This window comes from Gambusia affinis, linkage group LG07 (assembly GCF_019740435.1).
Source record: "Gambusia affinis linkage group LG07, SWU_Gaff_1.0, whole genome shotgun sequence".
In the NCBI taxonomy this organism is placed as follows: domain Eukaryota; kingdom Metazoa; phylum Chordata; class Actinopteri; order Cyprinodontiformes; family Poeciliidae; genus Gambusia; species Gambusia affinis.
The window spans coordinates 18,757,897-18,780,800 of NC_057874.1; the positions used below are offsets into that span (position 1 = coordinate 18,757,897).

Here is a 22,904-nt window from a genome sequence, read left to right on the forward strand (position 1 = left end):
CGCCAAGTGAGAAATGTCCCCAGATTAGGTCTTAGAAATCTGGTCATCTTAGCTCAAGGAGAATCTGCTTCGGCTCTACCAACTGTCGGGGAATCGCTTGCGTAGTGGGCCATTACTTGGCTCAGGAGATGTTTCCTTCCTTTTTAAACATCTGTTTCTGCACCAGCTTCCTCCACCTGTTCGCACCGGTAGAAAAGTTACTCCAACTCTTAATCCAACCGAAATCCTAAAGATAAATGTTCCAGGGTCCGGCTAGGAGAGCTTGAAATGTCGTCTGACCAGATTTCGCGCTTCGCAAAGGTTCTTGTTTCTACTGTTGCACTCACGAAACAGACAGGAGTCCTTCTTCAGTTTCGGCAACTTTATTTTCCCCACGCTGTATTTTTTTATCATTATTTTTTTTTATTTTTGTTGTAGTTGTTCTCAGAAGCAGCTGGGCACAGACACAGAAAACGTTACAACTGACCAACTGACACTCTTCCACTACCCAACCAATCAGTGACGTAGCACGCAGCTCAGATTCTGTAATGCTTCTGTAACAAAAACAACTGGGCAAATAAAATATAGTGTTTTATCCATTGTGGTGTATTTACCCATGTGATTACCTGAGTTGGTATTCTGTGACGTCCAAGTTCTTTCTCTCTCATTATTGTTGTGATATCCTCACAACAATAACGAGATACGAATATGGTCCGATCCTCGTCTGTTTATTAAGACATTACAACAGGCGACGAGGATACTTTTCAGGGGAGAGAAGACGTCAAGTATCAGTACTAGTGAGCACAATGGCTCAGGTTGGCAAAATAGATGCCTTCAGACCAGAGGTTGAGCCATGGACTGCTTATATCGAGCGTCAGGAGCAGTACCTGGAAGCTAACGACAAAGAAAAACATGTGGCGGTGTTGCTAAATGTAATGGGTGCTAAAGCATACAGACTGTTACGAAACTTAGTGCAGCCTGAAAAACCAAAAGACAATACATTTGGCGAGATTGTGGACATTTTGAAAGAACACTATGAACAGGCTCCCTTTTGGAATCAGCACAGCTCCATCGATTTTTCAGCGCATTATGGAAAACATAATGAAAGGGTTACCAGTGGTGGTCTACCTGGATGACCACCACTGCTCAGATGTTCTACTTTTGAATGCTCAAAAGTAGAACATCTGAGCAACCTGGAGAAGGTCCTGCAACGCCTTCAGGAGAATGGTCTGCAAACGTTCCAAGTGTGAGTTTAACAAGCTACAAATTGAATATCTGGGACACGTCCTGGATGAACACGGAGTCCACCCTTCAGAAGAAAAGGTGAGGGCAATACAGGACGCTCCTGCTCCTACTAATGTGAAAGAACTTCAAGTCTTCCTGGGACTTGTTAACTATTATGGGAGATTTGTGCCAATGCAAAGCATGGCCTGGCTCCACTTTACAAGTTACTAAAAGACAGTGTAACTTGGAGATGGACTGAACCAGAGCAGGCAGCGTTTGATAGGTGCAAAGGTCTGCTGATAAGTGATTGGGTGCTGGCACATTATGACTCCAACCTGCCCTCACCTTAGCGTGTGATGCTTCTGCATATGGCATCGGTGTAGTAATACAGCACACAATGCCAAGTGGGGAGGAGCGACCAATAGCACACGCTTCCCGAATGCTGTCCCCAGCAGAAAAAAAGCATTCTCAAATAGAAAAAGAGGCTCTTGGTCTGATTTATGGAGAAAAAAAGGTTTCACCAGTACCTTTGGGGCAGGCATTTCACCTTGGCAACAGGCCATCGCCCTCTGCTGACGCTTTTTGGTGAGGACAAGAAGGGATAGGGTTAGGGTTAGGGTAGGCTACCTACCCTAGCTGCAGCATGCGTTCAAAGATGGGCTATCATAATGTCAGCATATGATTACCACATTGTTTTCAAAAAATCAGCAGAACACAGCAATGCAGATGGGCTCTCTTGCTGTCCTCTGTTGGAAACAAGCAACACTGGAACAGCATTGAGTTCAGCAGCAGTACACTCACTGTTAATTGTGCATATGGAAAGAGCTCCACTAAATGCGACCCAGGTCGCTTGGGCCACATGCACAGACATGGACTTGCCAAAGGTTTACCAGTATGTCATGGAAGGTTGGCCCACTGCTACAGATGTGAGTTTAAAGGCTTATCACAACAAGAGGAATGAGCTTTCAACTGAGAGGGGTTGTGTTTTGTGGGGAACCAGAGTGATTATACCCTCTAAAATGAGAAAGGATTTGTTAAATGAGATTCACTCTGGTCACTAAGGCATCCTAAAAACCAAGGCCTTAGGTCGCAAATATGTTTGGTGGCCAAATCTGGATCATGACCTGGAACAGGTTTGCAAAACATGTGAAACCCGTCAGCTGGAACAGAAGATGCCGCAGCATGTTCCACTGTATCCCTGGGAGTTCCCTGGTGAATCCTGGAAAAGACTGCATATCAACTTTGCTGGACCTTTCCTTGAAAGCATGTTCATGATTGTGGTTTATTCGTACTCGAAGTGGTTGGAGGTATTTCGTATGCCACACATCACATCACAAACCACGATTACAAGGTTGAAGACACTGTTTGCTTCGAACAACAGCATGACTTCTCAGCCGTGGACCGTTCCTTTTCTGTTGATGATGCTGTTTATCTTCGCAACACAGGAGGAGGAGTTCACAAGTGGATACCTGGACAGGTTGTAAGACAAACTGGTCCAGTCTCATATGAAGTAAAGGAGCGGTACTCGAACACTGTGCACAGACGACATGGAGATCAGCTTCATACCCAAGCTGTAGCCGACCCAGATATTGAGAACATGGAAAAATCAACACAAGAGCAAAATGATGTAAACATTATATCGGGACAAAGTGGTCGGGTCCACCTTTCTTCCTCTAGGGTGAACCCTCCTGTTACCCCAGATCCTTCAATGGTTGTGCTGCGTTCCATACGACCACGGAAGACACCAAAACAATATCTTGAATAGCCTTGTGTTTATCTAGGAAGAACAGTTATGCATGTTATATTATTCATGTTGCATTAAGGGTTACATCTGAGTTAGATACAAAGGTAAACAGAAAGAAAAAATGTCTTGAGTATCAAGTAAATATACATTTGGGTCAATGTTTGGTTCTACATGAAAATGCACTTAAGCTGGAATGAGTGACCTTTAGTTTATTTTAGTTAAGGTAGATAAAAATGTTATTTCCATCTAAAAGGGGATGATGTGTTGTATTTACCCCTGTGATTACCTGAGTTGGTACAGTCCTTGTATTCTGTGTGCAAGTTCTTTCTCTCTGTGTAGTTAGCAGGAGGAAATCACAACAATAAAGAGATACGAATATAGTCCGCTGCGACAGACTGGCGACCTGTCCAGGGTGACCCCGCCTCTCGCCCGGAACGTTAGCTGGGGATAGGCACCAGCAACCCTCCCAACCCCATTAGGGACAAAGGGTGTATAGAAAATGGATGGATGGATGGAAATATAGTCCGAGCCTCCTCTTTTATTAAGACATTACATCCACAAACTTAAAAAAATAGTAATAATTTAAATAAAATACTTCTAGGAGGCAACACCCTTCCCCACAAAAAAAGGTTGCCTAACATTTTAAGATTTTCAGCAATGCAGAACAACAATATTCACAAGAACTAGCATTAAACGTAAGTTAACAGGCAAGTATATTAACAAATGTAACAATATTGCAAAGTTTGTTTGTGTCATCTTCATTAACTGATGTCATCTTGTTACTTTGCTGATGTGTTTAAAGATCAAGTATTTCTGTTCAGTAGCAGGACTTTGAAACTATTTGTGTCTGTTTCTAAGAAAGAACCACACAGAGTGAGGTGTGACATCAGATTTTTCTCATTAAAACAACTTTTTTTCTCCTAATTTCAAGATATTCTTTCAAGTAAAATAACATCTTTATTCTGACTCCATTGTACTTATGGAAAACAACAAGAATTAGCATGAATGACCTCTTTCTTTATACAGACCTTAAATCAGACTGCTTAACAGACACATTGGCCATTTCAAGGCAAACTCTTTGTTTTTAACAGCCTGATCAGTGCATAACACGGAGGGCTTTGATGACTTACACAAACATAAATTATGTAAACAAGTGTGAGCACAGGATCTGTAAGAGCCCCGATCAGAGAGTGGGAGTCCTCTGAAGGACACTGAGACGGAGCGTGACAAAACCGTGATTAAACCCAGAGCAAGCGAGACGATCTGCAGACCGAGCAGCGAAGAAAACGGAGGACGTGACCATGGAGGTGGGTGACAGAGCGAGACGCCAAAATGAAGAAACGTTGAGATGGAAGGGATAGGAAAATAAAAGAGGCCTGCCAGACCTGGCAGAGGCTGGAGAAAGACGAGGAATCCACTGAGAGCAGATAAACAGATCACAAATGGCCTTTGTGGAAGTGTGGAGGCAATTCTGAACTGTGTGATAACGCATCGAAACGCAGCTTCCAACAGGTAAATCTCACTCCAGCTGTAAGATGTAAAGTTTCATGTCTTTATTTAAAATCCAGCCACAATAAAATATGTTTTTTAAATCATGAAAACAAGCTTTGCAACAAGTGTTGAATTATTTGGCTGTGTCCTCTTCTAATATGGGTAGAAGAAGCAGATTTTAGGTTGCCAGGGTGAGAGAAAATTACAGCAACCACAAAGTGACTGACAATCAGCCCTAGAGGTCTATCAGTGGGAGCCATTTTGTATGTTCCCAAATTTGTCAAACATCTCCGGGTAAATATTCGCCCTTGGACCGAAAGAAACAAGTTCAGCAATTTGTCTTTCTCCGACAGTTACTGCAGTAAATGTTCTTTTTCGCTTTCTAAATATGTATATGAAAAAAAAAATAAAAACAGAAAGCAAAACTGCAAATGTGTTACTTCTGCTTGCAAAACAAAGTGCCCACCTTGTCCTCATTTTGTAACAATTCAGACTAATAAAGCTGGAGGCTGGGAGCAAGGGAGTCTGATCTTCCAGCCATTTAATCCTCGAGGGACACAGGAGGTAAAATCACCATCAGTGACCTCAGTTTGACATCAGTGGTGGACCTCAGATAAGGAGACATGTACATGGCATTCCTGTCCCAATCAAGGTCACCTCACGCCCTCTGAGGTTCAGTCAGTCACTTGAATTTATTATAAATCCTAAACTGCTGCAGAAATAGACGATAATCTGAATCAAGTAATGAGTAAAATGTGTTTTTAAATAATATGATTTGACAGTTGTGATTTAAAACTCCCGTAGCCGTGACCTTGATGTTTGTCTTTGGTTAGTAGTCCGACAGCACCACCTGCTGGTCACGAACCAACAAGCAAGTCCCAGTAACTTCAATTTAAAAAACAGTATAAAAGAGTAACTAATTGTTATTTTCGTGCATATCTTTAACTAACGCCGTCCAGACTCTTTGAGCGTTCTGCTCTTCATTAACTTAAAGCAACAATAAAACATTAATTTAAATAATTAATGTAATTTCTCAATACAAAATATTTTTAGCCCTAGCAAAAAGTCCTAAAAGGAGTTAATATTTTAATATTTGTAACTCACATTACAACCACAAACTTTAAAGCATTTATAGGAGATTTACGGTATACCAATACTAAGTTTTACATTACTTTTTAATTCACTTTTCATGCACATCATCAATCTGTTTTTGTGGCAGAATACAAAAAGACGGATAAATTAGAAAAATGGTGAGAGAAACTCTTTGATGCTGGAAAAGGATTGAGACTTAAGTTCCACTTCCTGAAAGACGAATGCACTGCAAAAACACAAAATCTTACTGTTTTTTTAATCTAGTTTCTTAGTACTCTAACAAACAAGTAACTTTTCAGCAAGATATGGGAGATTGTTTTAAGTCAAAAAGTCCTTGATGTTAATGATAAAATTTTAGCTCCACAGGGAAATTATTTCACTTATAAAATGGAAAAAAAATGTCTGCCAGTGGAACTAGTGCTACTCTGTCAATATTAAACTATTATTTACTTAACGCATTTTCATCAATATTAATTAATTATTGACTTAAGAGACGTCATTAGCAAGGCTCTGGAGAACTGATCTACACAAGGAGGAGGTAATTAAGCCATTTCATTCCAGTGTTTTGTACCTGTGGCACATCTAAAAACTGCCCTTAAGGACTGGAGTTTGACACCCCTGATATAAAATATTAACCAAACACAATCAGGTTTCAGGGACAATAAAAATGTGAAAATAAATGTAAATAAATATTTCTGCAAGGCAGCGGGTTTGCTGAGATGTATTTGACATTAACACAGGAGCACAACTGTTATCAGGATGATGACACACTGGAGCGCTGATGTTCTGGTTCGAGTCGCCGTCCCTTTTTGGTCCGGCGGGTCTTTGTGAGTACAGCCATTTCCCTCAAAGCCCTTGTAGCACTGGCACTGAAAGTCTGTCTCAAAAAGCATCTTGTCTGGTTTTCTCAGCTTGCCGGTGACCGTCAGTTTGCCTTTTCGCCTCTGGATGCGGTGTGTGCGGGGGTTGAGGTGAAGGTAAACATCACTGTCCGGATCTTTGCGAAGGCAGCGGCCGTGGGAACCGCACCGGATCTTGCTGCAGAGTTCTGCTGCCGTGGAGACGTTGAGGAGGTACTGGCTCAGTGTGCCCTGAAGATACGTGTTCAGCTCAGAGCAGGCGGTCTAAAGACAGGAAGAAAATGTATGTTTATATCCATCCATCCATCCATCCATCCATCCATTTTCTGTACACCCTTCTTCCCTAATGGGGTCGGGAGGGTTGCTGGTGCCTATCCCCAGCTGCGTCCCGGGCGAGAGGCGGGGTTCACCCTGGACAGGTCGCCAGTCTGTCGCAGGGCAACACAAAGACATACAAGACAAACAACCATGCACACACACACTCACACCTAGGGAGAATTTAGAGAGACCAATTAACCTGACAGTCATGTTTTTGGACTGTGGAAGGAAGCCGGAGAACCCGGAGAGAACCCACGCATGCACAGGGAGAACATGCAAACTCCATGCAGAAAGACCCCGGGCCGGGAATCTTGCTGCAAGGCAACAGCTCTACCAACTGCGCCACTGTGCAGCCCCTGTATGTTTATAGTAAATGTTAATATTTTACATCACAACTGCCAATCACTTCTTGTAAAAGGAAATATAATATGGCCAAATGCGTTTAAATGGTTGTTTCATACTTGCTTATTTAACTTTAAAATTTTAAGTACCGGTACCTTATTTTTTATTTTGAATCCCAGGCTCTTATTTTGGTAGTATCTTTAGAGGAAGTAAATTTAACTCCGTTGCAAACGGGGAAAACAACGAATAAGGAAATGCCAAACTGGTTTGAAAGTAATTTTAAGCTCCTTGCTGATAACAGGCACAAGACATGTTAGTTTTTTACATTTAGGATGATTGAGAATGCACACAGGATTAATGAAAGTAAAGCTAACAGTTTGCGATTGTGAGGACCGTAGCTCCGGTTGCCATGCCAACAACTGGTTGCCGTTCCATTTATGCTAAACTTTAGCAGGAGAGATAGTTTTCACATTTAGAAGCTGTTTTTTGTTTTTTTTAGATATGTCTGAATGTGTGTAGTATGACCTAAAGTCACTGTTATGTGTCTTCATCATGTTGTACTAAAGACACATTTATTAAAGTGTTATGAACCAGTGAGAGTGACCAGCTACGAATGCTACAGTCCTCACTCAATAATGTTCTGCAGCATTAAAAAACGACATTATTACGTCCCCAAGGTCTAGGGGTTCAGGGGCGGTAACATAAAAATGTTTCCAGAGAAAATAAATGGAATGTAAAATGATTTATTACAAAAAGATGGTTTCACAAAACCAAAACACAATACAACTTAATCCAATTAAAACAAAAGGGCCAACAAATTCAAGAATGGTTAAATGCAAATTAAATTACAAAATGTCCAAACAAGTCAGTCTAAAGTAAACTCAAAACAACCCAAAAGAAAGGACAAAAAGGGAGAACCAAACCTCCCAAACACATGCTTCTAGCTTGTATAAAATCAGTGTGAAACAGATTCAAACGACTTAGCAGAACAAGCAAAAACAAGGTAGCTCAAATTGCCCAAAGCAGTTGTAAACAGGGGGGGTGGGGGGGTGGAGAGGGAGGGGAGGGGTGGGGTGGGTGGGGAGGGAGGGGAGGGGTGGGGTGGGTGGGGAGGGGTGGGGTGGGTGGGGAGGGGTGGGGTGGGGGGTTCAGGGGGTTGGGGTGGGGGGGGCAGCTTAATAAAACCTCTTCCTACTAGCTGTCCCACTGGATGAATGATTTCAGGAGCCTTTTATATGGTGCAGGTGGGCCTCATCAACGTCTTATTGGCTTGACAATCCTCTGCTGGTCCAATGGAGTAGCAGCTCTCCTGCAGCCTCCCGGCAGCCAATCAGGAAGGTGTGCTCTCACAGCTGAACCTGCATAACAAAAAGGAGCCTGCAGAGCCTCAAGAGGACAGGGGCCAAATTAATTTAAAAAGAAGATCAACTACAACCATCTGAGGTAATTTGGAGGAATTTAAAGCAGTCTTATATTCTAATTGTATTTATCCTGTGTAAGTAACTGTCTAAGGATTAAATAAGTATATTTATGCCTACCTTTCTTTTCAATAAAAATATATCTAAACATATGCATCTGGAAAAACTTAAGAGCCCACTGCACTGAACCCCATTGAAAACCTCCTGGTTAAATGTTGATTTCTGAACTGAGTTAAAACATTAGTATTATTGCTTCTAAATTAATATGAACTTGTTTTTTTTGTTGTTGTTGTTGTTGTTGTTTTTTTGTTTTTTGTTGGGGGGTTTTTTGCATTATTTGAGGTCTGAAAGCTCTGCATCTTGTTGGTTATTTGACCATTTCTCATTTTCTGTAAATAAATACTAAATTTTTGTTTGCAATGTCAGAGACATGTTGTCAGTAGTTCATAGAATAAAAGAATAATGTTCATTTTACTCAAACATAAACCTATAAAAAGTCAAATCAGAGAAACTGATCATTTTAAATGGTATCTTCATTTTTTCCAGAGCTGTAACTGAACTGTGGGTACGTTCAATTCAAACACTGTTCAATTCATTGTTTGAATTGAACACTGAGAAATACATGGTCACTGTTTATCCATGCCTTTGAATACTAAGCACAAAAATTAAATCTCACTGCTGGTTTTTTAATTTGAAGCATCTTAAACTGGGATTAATCTAAATCCCAGGTTTACCTTTGAAGATAAACTGAAGGCAGTGTGTGCCACTGCTGGTTTTTAAAGTTATAGTGTAAAGGTATCAGTTCTCATAAAGAAATCTTTTGAGGTCTGAATTAATTTAGGCTCAATTCATACCAATATGTTTTACAAAACAGATTTTTTGCTGTGTTTGTTCCTCTTGCCCTCATACAAAGTACGTGTTTGGTGAGAAAAACTGATATTTAATTTTAAAAAATGCTTCCTGGAGTGTTTTTTGGTGTTATCTGTGGAGAGTAATTGTCTTGAGGTTATTAAATATGTATAAGAGGTTTACTTTACACCAACCCACAACTCAAAGATGTAAATAAAAGCTTTCCCTTTTAATTATATTTTAGGCTACATCCAATGATTGCTTAAGTTTTCTCATAAAGGTAGAGATACATTTTGTTTACAACCTGTACTCACATTTCTCTCCCAGAACAAATCAGTAAATAATGTCTACAATGTTACACAATTCATATTCTAAGGCACAAAAGCAGACTTGCACCAAATTACAGCCTTGCACAATCATGGAAGAAGCTCCTGGACTGATGGATTTTACATACAAGCCTCTGTTCTGCCAAGTGAGCACAGATGTGCAAACAGGGAGAAAGCAGACAGGAGGCAGGAGACAAAGATTTGAACTTTGCACAAGGTTTTTATAGCCCACTTACATGCAAACTGTCTTACACTGACGACTACACACTCTGAAGCTAAAAGCAGACCATCAACTCAGCAAAATAAGAAGAAAAACTAAATAAACGCTAAATAATCACACTTTTGTGAGAGTCTATACATCATGTGTTTTTCTTCATTTTAAATAGTTTCCTCCTTCCACCTTTAGCAGACTTTAATTTTTCTTCACACAAGTATCTTCTGTGTATCTGCAGAACAAGTGGCTTACAGTATAATTAGCGACTGACTCGGAGTCCTGAGTGTCAAATGACTTCATGTGTGACAGGCAAGCAGGGAATCAAACTCCAGATGAAAACATCTGCCAAAAGTATTCATACTTGTTCAACCTTTTCACTTTTTCTCATTTTACAGCCAAAAACTTTGATATTTAAGTGACAGAACAACCATCATCATAACGAGAAAGGCAAGTGGTGAAACATTTTTAACTAATAACAAAATACAAATCTGAAAAGTGTGGCATGGATCTGCCTCTTCAAGTTAATTTCCCATGAATTAAAAGTAGGTTACAACGCAAAGTTTAGTTTGTAATCTAAAGCTTTGGACATCTCAAAAAGTGCTTCAATCCATAATGTGAAACACCACGTTTCCCCATCCCCTCTATGAAACACGGTGGTGGCAGCATTAGGCTGCAGGCATGCTTCAGAAGGACAGGAGAGCTGGTCAGATTTTATGGGAATGTAGAAGAAGAAAAATCTACTTAAAGTTATGGTGAAACTTGAGCAATTCTGCTAAGGAAAATGGGTCAAAATATGAAGCATTTTTGATCCCAAAACAGTTAATGAGGAACTGGTGTTAAACTTCTTCCTTTGACTTTTGATTTTTTTCCAACAAATCAATCAAACAGCTGCAGCTGATCCAGAATGCTGCTGCACACGTTCTCACTAAAACCAGGAAGATAGAGCACATAACTCCAGTTTTAAAGTCCCTCCACTGGCTCCCTGTAGCTCAAAGAAAAGACTTTAAAATACTGTTGTTAGTTTATCAATCACTGAATGGTTTAGCACCACAATACATTAAAGATCTGCTGTTGTTGTATCAACCTTCCAGAACCTCTCAGGTCTTCAGGTTCTGCTCTGCTCTGCATCCCCAGAACCAGAACCAAACGAGGAGAAGCAGCATTTAGCATCTATGCACCAAAAATCTGGAACAAACTTCCAGAAAATTGCAAAACAGCTGAAACACTGACTTCCTTTAAATCTCAACTAAAAACCCACTTGTTTAGAGTTGTATTTGAAACGTAATCAATTGCAAATTTATTGACGGAATCTGACTTGATGTTTTGTTTTAATTGTTGATTCTATGTTGCATTGTATTTGATTTGGTGTAAAGCACTTTGAAATGCCTTGATGCTGAAATGTGCTATACAAATAAAGTTTGATTTTGATTTTGTTTTGATTTTTAAGTTTATATTTTATATAGTGTAGTATATTATTGCCATTTGTGACTGATTATACATTTCTCACAGTCACAGATATCTTTTTATGCACTGATTGCTCATCTCGTCTCTGATTGGCTTAGATTTCCTTTCATCTCTAAATAGACATTGTTTGAGAAGCTGATGACGGCATGCAGCCGAAACGTGTCGGATTTTTGCCCTTTTTTAAAACCTATAACTATTTTTATGTAGTTCTTCAGAACCAGACAGTCATTTAGTCTTTTCCTTTTTTACATTATGGTTGTGCGCACTAACTTTCTCCTCTTAAAAAGACTCAGTCTCTAGATGTATTTAAGTGTACTACTAGTGCTAAAAGTAGAGCAGAGTTATCAAATAATTCAGTACGTTTATGTCTGTTTTAAAAAAGAAACATTTAAAGCTCTGTTTTTCTGTACTGGATTGGTATCGGAAGTGAAAAAGTGGATCAGACAATCTGTGAAACGTGAGAGTCAGTTTATGCTTACTTTGTTTTTTGCATGCGCTACATCTCCCCACATGATGATTCCTGCAGCTCCCAGAGCGACACTCTCCCCGATGGTGGACACCAGGTCAAACTAGAAAAGAAGAATCAGCTCTTGAAATTCACAAGTCAACAAAACTGCTTTGAAACTTAAGGGAAGAAATAAGCTTTTATTTATTTCCCTTTCTATCTTTATGGGTGATTAGACAGATCTTCAATGTAACCAACACCCTTCCTGCTAGCTCCACACAAATTAAAAAGTATTAAGTACATCTGACTGCTACCAAAACAGGAAAGGACTGCGCCTGCCGATAAGGAAAACTGAAGAGCTGTAGCTTCACTCAGCATGGGAGGGGGGTTGTGAGCTAGCACTCCTCTGCCATTGAGATTTGCTTGCTTGAGGGATGACACAAGTGCATTATATTAACTTTCCCCATAGTCACTTAAAGGCAAGTGTAAAACAGGATGCAAGTGTTTCTGAATGATCATTCAAACTTGTCAGCAGGTAGTGATGGGAGATCTGAAGCCAGGCTTCGAGGCGTGTACCGAGTAAAAACGGGGCGAGGTTGTGTCATATTGAGGAAAATCGCGTGACAAACGAGGCCTCGCACTACATCTGCCACGTCATAGCTTCGTTTTGCGTCTCATTTTTCAAAATAAAAGCGCGATGAACCGTGTTGCTCCGTGGGTTGCAGTAGGGGGTTTGGTAGCGCGTCAGCAGAGCAGTTTTCATCAGCAGTGGTTGAAATGGAGCCGACAAAAAAGAGAAAAACCTCTCATATCTGGGAGTATTTTGAGATGACAGATCACAATAAGGTTTGTATAATGTTTGCACACGATCTGACTACATTTGCATCATTAACAGCAACTTTGTGTTAACTTCCGCATCCTTCTATTTCAGGTGAAATGTTTGCTGTGTGACACGGTGTTGGGCTACAACATCAACAACACATCATCAATGGATTTCAGGGCCATCCATGAAAATAAGCACATTTCAAACACAGGAGACACCAGCCTGAGTATGACATTGTCTTACGTGTTTTAAATTATTTCATTCATATTATATATCTATCAGTATATCATTGTGTCATTTCAATTGTTTTATATTTATGCGTCTTCCAGGAAGCAGGTGCTAGATGAGAATGTGGTGAATTTGATTGTAAAGGATTCCCAACCTTTTTCAGTAGTGGAGGATGAGGGGTTCAGAGTCCTCATTCATTTTCTGGATCAACCTATGTTCTTCCTACTACAAAGGTTTATATGTGTAAACAATAACAGCTAATGGGGTAATTGGAAATCATTTCAGTTATTTAAATGAATAATTGTCCTTTTCATTTTAGGCATTGAAAAAGATGGTGGAAGAGAAATTCTACAAAACAAAAGAAAAGGCCAAAGAAGACATCCAAAAGGTGTCTGCCGTCAGCCTGACAGCAGATATGTGGACGTCCATGAACATGGAGGCGTATCTGGCCATAACATGCCACGTCATTGATCCCAATGACAAACTGGGCATTGTATTAATTGGATTAGAGCATTTCCCTTCCACTTACACATCTGACAATCTGGCCAGGGTAGTGCATAATCAAATGGCGGAGTGGGGAATTACTGATAAGGTGAACTGTCTGGTGACTGATGCTGCAGCTAACATGTGCTAAGGCATTAAAGATCAGGCCCTCCATCTGCATTGCTCATGGAATCCTTACCGGTATTGTTCCCATTTTTCCAAGCAATTTCAGAGCTCTCTGAAGAGAAAAGAGTGTCAATATCCAAGGTTTAATGAACCTGCTGCACCATGCAGTGCTTACAAAGATGGCAAATACCAAAAATGATGTTGCTAGACTTGTCTGAAAACCCATTGAGGCGTGTCAAAAAACAAGTGGCAAATATTGAACCATTAAGTGTCATGACAATGGCCACATTGCTGGATCCTAGCTTCAAGACTCTTGGTTTTCTCAGTCAAAGCAAAGCACAAGAGGCGGTATGGTGGCTGAAAGGAGAATGTTCTGCACTGACTGCAAGCAATGAAGGTGTCCAGCTGCAGGATTCAGGAGATGCAGGAGAAGGCACCAGCAGATCTTGAGTTTTCATTTATTTTGAAAATTTCTTGTGACATTTGTACTACTGTATTTCAGATTTTGGTGTTATGTATTATCTGTAATGATATTTTTTAGTTATTTATAGGTGAAGTCTGGTCTCTTTTCGATACCACAGTGGACCAGAAGAGGTGTAGCTCCAATGCCACAGCAGATGCCACTGTTGAAGTGAAGTGATACCTTGCCCCATTTGTACTGTATGGCACTAAAGTTCCTCTGTTCACCTGCATCATCAGTGCCTTGTGAACGAGTTTTTTCCAAGGTGGGAGAGGTCATCTGCCGACGAAGAAACCTGAAACAGTGAAAAAAGTCCTGTTCCTAAATAAAAACGATTAAACCTAAAATCCAGAAATTTTCAAATTTTCTTTTGTTTGATCAGGAGATGCATCAGAATCACACATCAAAAGCAGGCTAAAAGCCATTGGAAGAGGCAAGCTCTATGTGTAACTTAATATTAAGAACCAGAACTCCCAGGAAGAAATGATTTTAAACAAATTCTGTCTTTCAGGAAGCAAGTTTCAAGCTTAAAGTATACAGAGTCTGCCCCAACAATCACTCAATTCCCAATACACTAAAGTAACACGTCTTCACTGTCAAATAAGTCGATGACATAAAAGAAAGCCCAACACAACCACTGATGGTCAAGGATTAGATTGGCTACAAATCATTCTAATAATTAAAACATGACAATTAAATATGATTTAATTGATTCTCCTCTTACTAAACATGAATTTGATGACAACTTTGTGACAATATTGCATTGACTAATTTTTGGAAGTATGATCCAACTGAGTAATAAGCCTGTTACAGTTTCATCAGCAGATGTGAGTGATGAATGAAGCATCGAGTAATGAACGTTTTTCCAAAGCAAAGTGTTGGAAAGCTTCATTGCTTCAAGAGGCTTCATTCCACCATCACTATCAGCAGGAGAGGCTAAAGAAGGCGGTGTGTCACCTCTGGCATGTATTGAGGAGAGTCGACGTAGACGGGCCGGACGTACACAAAGACAGGACGTGCCACCTCGTCGCTGGATGAAGCCCGATGCATCCCTTCCTTCACACGGTTCCGCACAAACAGCCGTGCTGCGGAAGTGAGAGTCAGCATTTTGCGCAAGTAGATGGAGGGAAAGAGCGCCGTGCTCTCCGCAAAAAGCCACTCCAGCTGATCGTTGCGGGCCATCTCCAAGTCGGGGCAGCGGCCCGTGTAGCCCTCCATGGACTTCATGTAGTCGTGGTTGTAGCAGTCCGGGAACAGGTAGTACCCCCACAGATTGTTGGGCCGCAGGTGTTTGGCGTGGCGTAGCGTCTCCTGCATGAACTTCTTGCCAGACATCTCATACTCCTGTTGGGCCGCCTCCTTCACCTGCTTCTCGGACCAAGTTGGGTTTTTCTGCTGCACCAGTTCACGAGAGCGTACGCGGTAGATGTCTTTGCCTCCCCAGTTTCGTACCCACAGGGGCCGCCACTCTTCCCAGTCAATAACCGCTAAACCTACAGAGTCCGGGTTTGGTATGTACTTATCAACACCTTTCTGCATTTCGCTGAGGTGCTGCGAGAGATTGCCGATCTGTGGGATCCCCCCGTGCACCGCCGTCCCATCCGCCTTATAGAAGGGGTACAAGCCCAAGCGGTTGTGATAGAATAAGGTCAACTTCTGCCCGACGGAGTCCTGACTTGGCGTGGTCACAACCTGGAACTGGTCCAGCTGCAAAGGAACGCCGTACCGGGAGCCACACTGCTGAGTCGGGATATTCCAGGCGAAGAGAAAGGGCTTCCGGGAGAACAGGGGCTTTATTGTAGGTTTCACTTCCGAAGCGCAGACGCCGTCCCAAAGCAGAACAATCAGGAGCTGTACTCTCCAGTCACGAAGTGTCCAATGCAACATGTCTTCAGATGTGTCTTGAGTGTCCTTCTCAGCCCCGCAATGTAGAGAGGGAATTTTAGGTTTAGAAATTCCTGCACTCTCTTTCTCTACATACACCGATTGTTTTAGTGTATGTAGTTAAGGTTTTAGTTGGCATAACCTTAACTGCTTGGCCATGTTCTACAAGGGCCGTTAACTAAACAGTTTCACAACAAATTGTTGCTAGGTAACCACAAACTACTCAAGATATTGTTGCCGGGTAACCAAAGAGCGAGTGAGTTAGTTGAAACCACTAAGCTTGTGGCTAAAGGGTTTCTTTTGTCTACATTTTCCAGAATGCTGGTTTCAAATAATCAAACAAATTTTCAATATAAAACAAAACTAACCAGATTGGATGAAAAAAAAAAAATTCAGATAAAAAAAAAAAATCAGTTTAAACCAACCTGACCCTATTTGGTAAAAGTAACTACCCTCTACCTCTTAAATGGAACTTGTTTGACAACACAAAGAGGCTAAATGTTGTCAAAAAGCAACACATTTTGACCTGATCTAAAGAAATTCAAGAATAAAAGACAAAATCATTGACGTATATCAGCATGGAAAGGGTTAAAGGACCCAATACCAAACCTTTAAGGTAATAACAAACAAACATGGTGGTTGTGTGATTATCTATGATAATCATATGGAGTTTTATCAAGATATTTTGTGGTTCTATTCTATTACAATAGCAATAAATGTTATGATTAAAAACAATTACCTCTTCTTTTCTTAGGTAACTATATGGCTCTGACTTCATGGCACCACAAATATAAATACTGTTCTTGAATTCCCATTTGAAATAAGCAGGATGCCATTTGTCTTGGTCAGACAGTTACTGCAGTAAATGTTCTTGTTCTCTATAAATATATATGTGAAATATATATATATATATATATATATATATATATATATATATATATATATATATATATATATATATATATATATATATATATATATATATATATATATATATATATATATAAATATATGTTTATTTCATATATATATGAAATAAACAGAAAGCAAAACTGCAAATGTGTTACTTCTGCTTGCAAAACAAAGTGCCCACCTTGTCCTCATTTTGTAACAATTCAGACTAATAAAGCTGCAGGCTGGGAGCAAGGGAGTCTGATCTTCCAGCCATTTAATCCTCGAGGGACACAGGAGGTAAAATCACCATCAGTGACCTCAGTTTGACATCAGTGGTGGACCTCAGATAAGGAGACATGTACATGGCATTCCTGTCCCAATCAAGGTCACCTCACGCCCTCTGAGGTTCAGTCAGTCACTTGAATTTATTATAAATCCTAAACTGCTGCAGAAATAGACGATAATCTGAATCAAGTAATGAATAAAATGTGTTTTTAAATAATTTGATTTAAAACTCAGGGCTGCACAGTGGTGCAATTGGTATAGCTGTTGCCTTGCAGCAAGAAGGTCCTGGGTTCGATTTCCGGCCCGGGGTCTTTCTGCATGGAGTTTGCATGTTCTCCCTGTGCATGCGTGGGTTCTCTCCGGGTTCTCCGGCTTCCTCCCACAGTCCAAAAACATGACTGTCGGGTTAATTGGTCTCTCTAAATTCTCCCTAGGTGTGAGTGTGTGTGTGCATGGTTGTTTGTCTTGTATGTCTTTGTGTTGCCCTGCGACAGACTGGCGACCTGTCCAGGGTGAACCCCGCCTCTCGCCCGGGACGCAGCTGGGGATAGGCACCAGCAACCCTCCCGACCCCATTAGGGAAGAAGGGTGTACAGAAAATAGATGGATGGATGGATGGATGGATGGATGGATGGATGGATGGATGGATGGATGGATGGATGGATGGATGGATGGATGGATGGATGGATGGATGGATGGATTTGCAACTCCCGTAGCCGTGACCTTGATGTTTGTCTTTGGTTAGTAGTCCGACAGCACCACCTGCTGGTCACGAACCAACAAGCAAGTCCCAGTAACTTCAATTTAAAAAACAGTATAAAAGAGTAACTAATTGTTATTTCCGTGCATATCTTTAACTAACGCCGTCCAGACTCTTTGAGCGTTCTGGTCTTCATTAACTTAAAGCAACAATAAAACATCAATTTAATTAATTAATGTAATTTCTCAATACAAAATATTTTCAGTAAAAAAAATAAAAATATCCAAAAGAATATTTTATTGCACCCTGAAAAATTAAGAAAAAAACAACATTTAATTTCTACTTTGAGAAATAATAATAATAATAATTTTTAAAATCAATTATTGGCTCTTTTAACATGTTTAAATCAAAATCAAATCAAATCAAGCTTTATTTGTATAGCACATTTCAGCAGCAAGGCATTTCAAAGTGCTTTACATGAAATCAAACACAAAAACAAAATGCAACATAGAATCAACAATCAAAACACAACATCAAGTCAGATTCCATCAATAAATTTGCAATTGATTACGTTTCAAATACAACTTTAAACAAGTGGATTTTTAGTTGAGATTTAAATGTTTAAAGTTGCACTTTACTTTTAAAAGTATGCATATTGATCAGTTCTCAATAAGTGATCAGAGGTTTCTGTTTCCCACAGGGACAAAAATATGGCACCACTCAACATTTTCTGATAAATTACTCTTCAAAATGGGAAAAACAATAAAACATCCTCTTTAATAAAGGCAGATGTATGTAATATCCTCACAAGTCAGGTAATAATTACAAGAAAATTGCTACTTGCTGAAATTTACATAAGTTTAGAGTTAGAACACTATTTAAGAAGTTATAAAAAAAAATCATTACCAGGGTGCCAGTAGTTAGAACATATTGAACAATTCACAACATGTCTCAAACTTTGGTATAAAATTATCAGGAAGACTTTCTTCAATCAGATGCATGTGAAGATTTGAGACCACCTTTACAAAAACATTTAGTTTGGTGTTTTAGGAATGACAAAGTGCTCATTTGAAGCCAACAGCTATTAAAAAAGAGTAAAAGTTACTTGCATGATCCTTTTAAGAAGCTGAAAGTTAAATCAAAACAACAAATTTTCCACTTAGGAGTTTATTTTATGACTTGTGCTATTGTGTTTTAAATGCAGTCTGCCTGGAAAACTAACAGGATCTGTGCAGTTTGCAGAAGGATTTGATTAAGTAGTGTAAAAAAAACAAAAAACACATACATCCATATCAGTGCATACTGACAATAAAATCAAAACACAGATACATAAATTGAGTGATAATTTCAAAAGATGTAGCTGTTTTGAAATGAACAAGAATCAATCAACTCAGTCCATCTTCAAAACCCATTTGGTCCTGATTAGGAATTGCACATCCATCACAGAACAACGACAGAGACACTGACACATAAAAGCAAATACTGCTGAAAGGCACATCTTTGGGTTCTGAGAAGAAACTGATGACACAACAAGCAACAAGCAAACTCCATTCAGAAAGACTCTGGCTTTCACTTCTCCCTCTCATTATTTAAAACTATTGTAATCTCTAAACTGGTGTGGAGCAGTCCCTCCCTTCCCAACCAGGATAACACCTGCAGTGGAAGTCAGACTTCATCTGCAGCACACTTTGTTTATCCATCTGTCCTAAAACCCTGTAGTTTGTCCCTCCTGCCGGTTTCTTCTCAGACAGGATCTTCCAGGCTGCGGGGTCGAGGTGCAGGTAGGCACCTGACCTCTGGTCCGACCTCTGACACCGTCCCTGAGAGGAGCACAAAGTCTGGCTGCAGAGCGTGGCAGCTGAGGTCACGTTGACCACATAGGGACCTAAAGTCTCGTCGATGTAGGACGTGACTGCTTCACATGTAGCCTGGACAAACACAGCAAATAGCATAGAATAAACAAGCCTCTGTGTTGCAGCACAGCAAAAATAAATCTGCCCTTCGTTGTCTCTACAGTCTTTGTTTTAGAGTAAATAAAGTCATATTGCACATCAAGGGTCTAAAAGGTTTTTGATTCTTTTAGTTTTTATGATTAATAGATTTAATCCACACATATAATATGTTTTCTGTGCAATTATTTGTTGTCTACTGCTGCTACTTTGCAAAGCCTTCAACTTTTTCTCATTTTATAACATTACAACACAAACCTAAAGTGTATTTTACAGGGATTTTGTGCAACAGACCAACATAAAAGAGTGAAAGATTGGGAAGTGGAAGCAAAATGATGCATGGTTTTAAACTAAATATTTAGAAAACAAAAAACACCAAATTAAATATTTAGTTATCAAGCTAAATATTTAGTGGGCTAACTAAATATTTAGCTTCTAACTAAATATATGGGCTGTGAACAAAATATTTAGTGCCAAATTAAATATTTAGTTAGTAGGCTAAATATTTAGATTCAAACATAATATTAAGCTCAGTGCTAAATAGTTATCTCGAAGCTAAATATTTACTTAGCAAGCTAAATATTTAGCTTCCTGCTAAATATTAAGCTATATCTTTAATTCAAAAACAACTTTGACATTGTCACTGAATAGCTTGATTTATACTGAGATTATAAAACACACAGGACTCTAATAAGACAACTTCTGAAACCAAATGTTTGCACTAGATTTCACTTGGGAATAGCAGAATAAAAGGGGCTAAAAACAAATCCAAACCTCAAATTTAGATTTTTAATGAAACCTTTTCTTAAAAAAAAAAAAAAGCAGTAATTTATTTTTCTTCCAAATCAGAACTTTTACCTTATATACATGAAAGTGACAGAACATGAAACACTTTCAGGAGGAGTGAAAACTTTTGCACCATAAACTGCAAATTTTACAAATTCCTCCTTTAATCTCTTCAGCCTATTTTAAGGAGTCTCACTGCAGTAGAAGCCAATAGGTGCCTGAAATGCTAACGGTCATCAAACAATGGCACTAACACTTGGGAAATAGTCATAAAGTCAAATGATTTGTAACAAGTATCACTTCCACAACAGCTTTTCTAATAACAAGTGTTTCAACCGATATCTGCAGGATTATGTCAGTGTTACACAGAGGGAAAACCATTGCATGTTTCATACCTTAGATTTATCGAATGCATGGTCCCCCCACAGCACGACCCCAGCAGATCCTAAAGCAGCGCTCTCTCCTACAGTGTAGACCAGATGCTCCTGTGTTGTGAAAACAGAATATTATTTACGTCGGACCATGCTGCAGAAGATGGTACTAACCCGCCACTCACCATGGAGAGGAACTCTAAAGTGTAGGTGTAGACGATGCGGGCGTAGGGGAAGACGGGCAGCGGCGCCGGGGTCACTTGATCCGCCGCCCTCATGGCCTCCAGGATGCGGTGATGAGCGTAGAGCAGCACCCCTTTGCCGAGGCCTCGCAGGTCCAGGCTCAGGTAGATGTCGGGGTACAGAGCGGAGGAGGCGTTCCACATCCACAACAGCTCATCGTTCCTCCTCAGCTCCACATCTGGACACTCACCTGTGTAGTTTACGCTCCTGTTGTTGTAATAGTTGTAGCAATTGGGAAATCCATAAAACCCCCACAAGCCACTTGGCCTCATTTTCTGCCCCAGTTTCAGTGTTTCCTCCATGAATTTCCTCCCAGATTGCTCAAACTCCAGCCGAGCCGCTGCCTCCACCTGAGCAGGACTCCAGTCTGGATGCCTGGCCCTCACCAGGGCTTCCGACCGCTCCTTGTACACCTGTTTACTGTCCCAGTTTCTCTCCCACACTGGCCGCCAGCTCTCCCAGTCCACCACCGCCAGGCCCTGGAAGTCTCTGTCAGGGATGTAGTAGTGGATATCTTCGCTGGCGAGTCGGAGGTGTCCGTCTAGGCTGCTGTTCTGAGGAACCCCGCCGTTGATGGCCTCGCCCTGGGCTGAGTACCGAGGGTACAGACCCAGCTTGTCAGCATAGAAAATAGTGACATTTTCACCTATGAAGGTTTGATTTTGGTTCTGGACGATGCTAAACATGCCCAGGTCAAGATCCACGCCGTACTGGGAGAGGCAGTTCTCTGTGGGGGCGTTCCACACAGTGAGAAACGGCGCCTGGCTGAACGGCGAGGCAACAGGCAGCCCTGAAGTCAGTCTGAGCAGGCCAAAGAGGAGCAGCACCTCCCTGAACCTCATGGCTGAAAAGAGGAATAAAGAGCTGTCACTAAGACGTGTTATGAAATGTCAGATAACTGCAAAACAGTGTCCTATTGTTGTGTCTCAAAACATTCTCCACTTCATTAATTTATGGCACTTTTTTGCATGGAAGGAGTAAAATTAACAAATGCAAAATTGTACCAGTCAGAGAACCAGGCAAGAGGCCGCTAACCATGCTGAAACATGTTGGTGGTAGTATTATGGTTGTGGAGAATCCCTTTTTTTGTTTGTTTTTTTAACAATAGAACAGAAAAGCTGCTCAGTTAATAAATACATTAAACTAAACACAGAACAAGCCTGGATGAAAACCAAATAGAAGCTGAAAGGGATTTGAGCTTCATTTCCAGCAGGACGACAATTCTAGCTGCAATAGAAAGGTTTGGAACAATGCATATTGATGTGTCAGAATGTCCTAGTCAAAGTACAGTCCTAATCCCAATTGAAAAGTTGTGGAAATGCTAATGCTTTGCTGTAGAGGTTCTTAACCCTTAAACAACCGATCTTAAGTATCGTCAAATAGTCTGAGTTTAGGCAAGAAAAACATCTACAAAGCATGATCCAGTCATAAATCCAGTGCAAATTCTCAGCACTGAAACAGCAGCCAATCATTTCACACAAAATGAAATAAGCAAGCATGATGAACAGAAAACTTCAAACTGGTGTCAGTTTGTAACAAAAACAACCCTCTTACCTACTGTAAAACCTTCAAGAGGTTCTAATTTGTGTTTTGCTAAAGACACCAGAAGTCTCATGATCTGACTGAAACAGGGAGGGAAACTAAGCAGGGAAAGGGGAAGTGAAACACCAGAACTGGAACCAATCCGACGCAAGCTCAAGATTTCTACCAGCAAATGAGAAGAGACATGCAAATCCTGCAAAAGCAGCCTTAAAGTCACAGGCGGGATCAAACCGAATCCAGCCGTTCTCTCCCTCATGCTGCTTTCAATATAAACACATAAACAGAGCTGGAAATAACAGGGGAGGTCACTGAGTACTAAGAGACAATCAAGAAAGCCATAATGAACTCCTACACATCCAAATTC

The 22,904-nt window shown here is 40.4% G+C and overlaps 2 protein-coding genes across 3 annotated transcripts; both read right to left on the reverse strand.

Annotated features, from left to right (window-relative positions):
- Positions 1-6,233: 6,233 nt before the first annotated feature.
- On the reverse strand, positions 6,234-15,968 carry LOC122834509 (hyaluronidase-2-like). 2 transcript variants are annotated; one of them, XM_044123012.1, is made up of 3 exons: positions 14,844-15,968; positions 11,801-11,890; positions 6,234-6,654 (listed from the first exon to the last, which is right to left on the reverse strand). In XM_044123012.1, the coding sequence occupies exons 1-3, from the start codon at positions 15,771-15,773 to the stop codon at positions 6,262-6,264; spliced, it is 1,413 nt and encodes a 470-aa protein (XP_043978947.1). In that variant the 5' UTR covers positions 15,774-15,968; the 3' UTR covers positions 6,234-6,261. The 2 variants fall into 2 exon arrangements, with proteins under 2 accessions (XP_043978947.1, XP_043978948.1); XM_044123013.1 differs by lacking the exon at positions 6,234-6,654 and adding an exon at positions 8,206-8,436.
- Positions 15,969-18,049: 2,081 nt separating this feature from the next.
- Positions 18,050-22,653, reverse strand: hyal1 (hyaluronidase 1). The gene is made up of 4 exons (XM_044121680.1): positions 22,553-22,653; positions 20,941-21,842; positions 20,780-20,869; positions 18,050-19,577 (listed from the first exon to the last, which is right to left on the reverse strand). The coding sequence occupies exons 1-4, from the start codon at positions 22,611-22,613 to the stop codon at positions 19,257-19,259; spliced, it is 1,374 nt and encodes a 457-aa protein (XP_043977615.1). The 5' UTR covers positions 22,614-22,653; the 3' UTR covers positions 18,050-19,256.
- Positions 22,654-22,904: the final 251 nt, after the last annotated feature.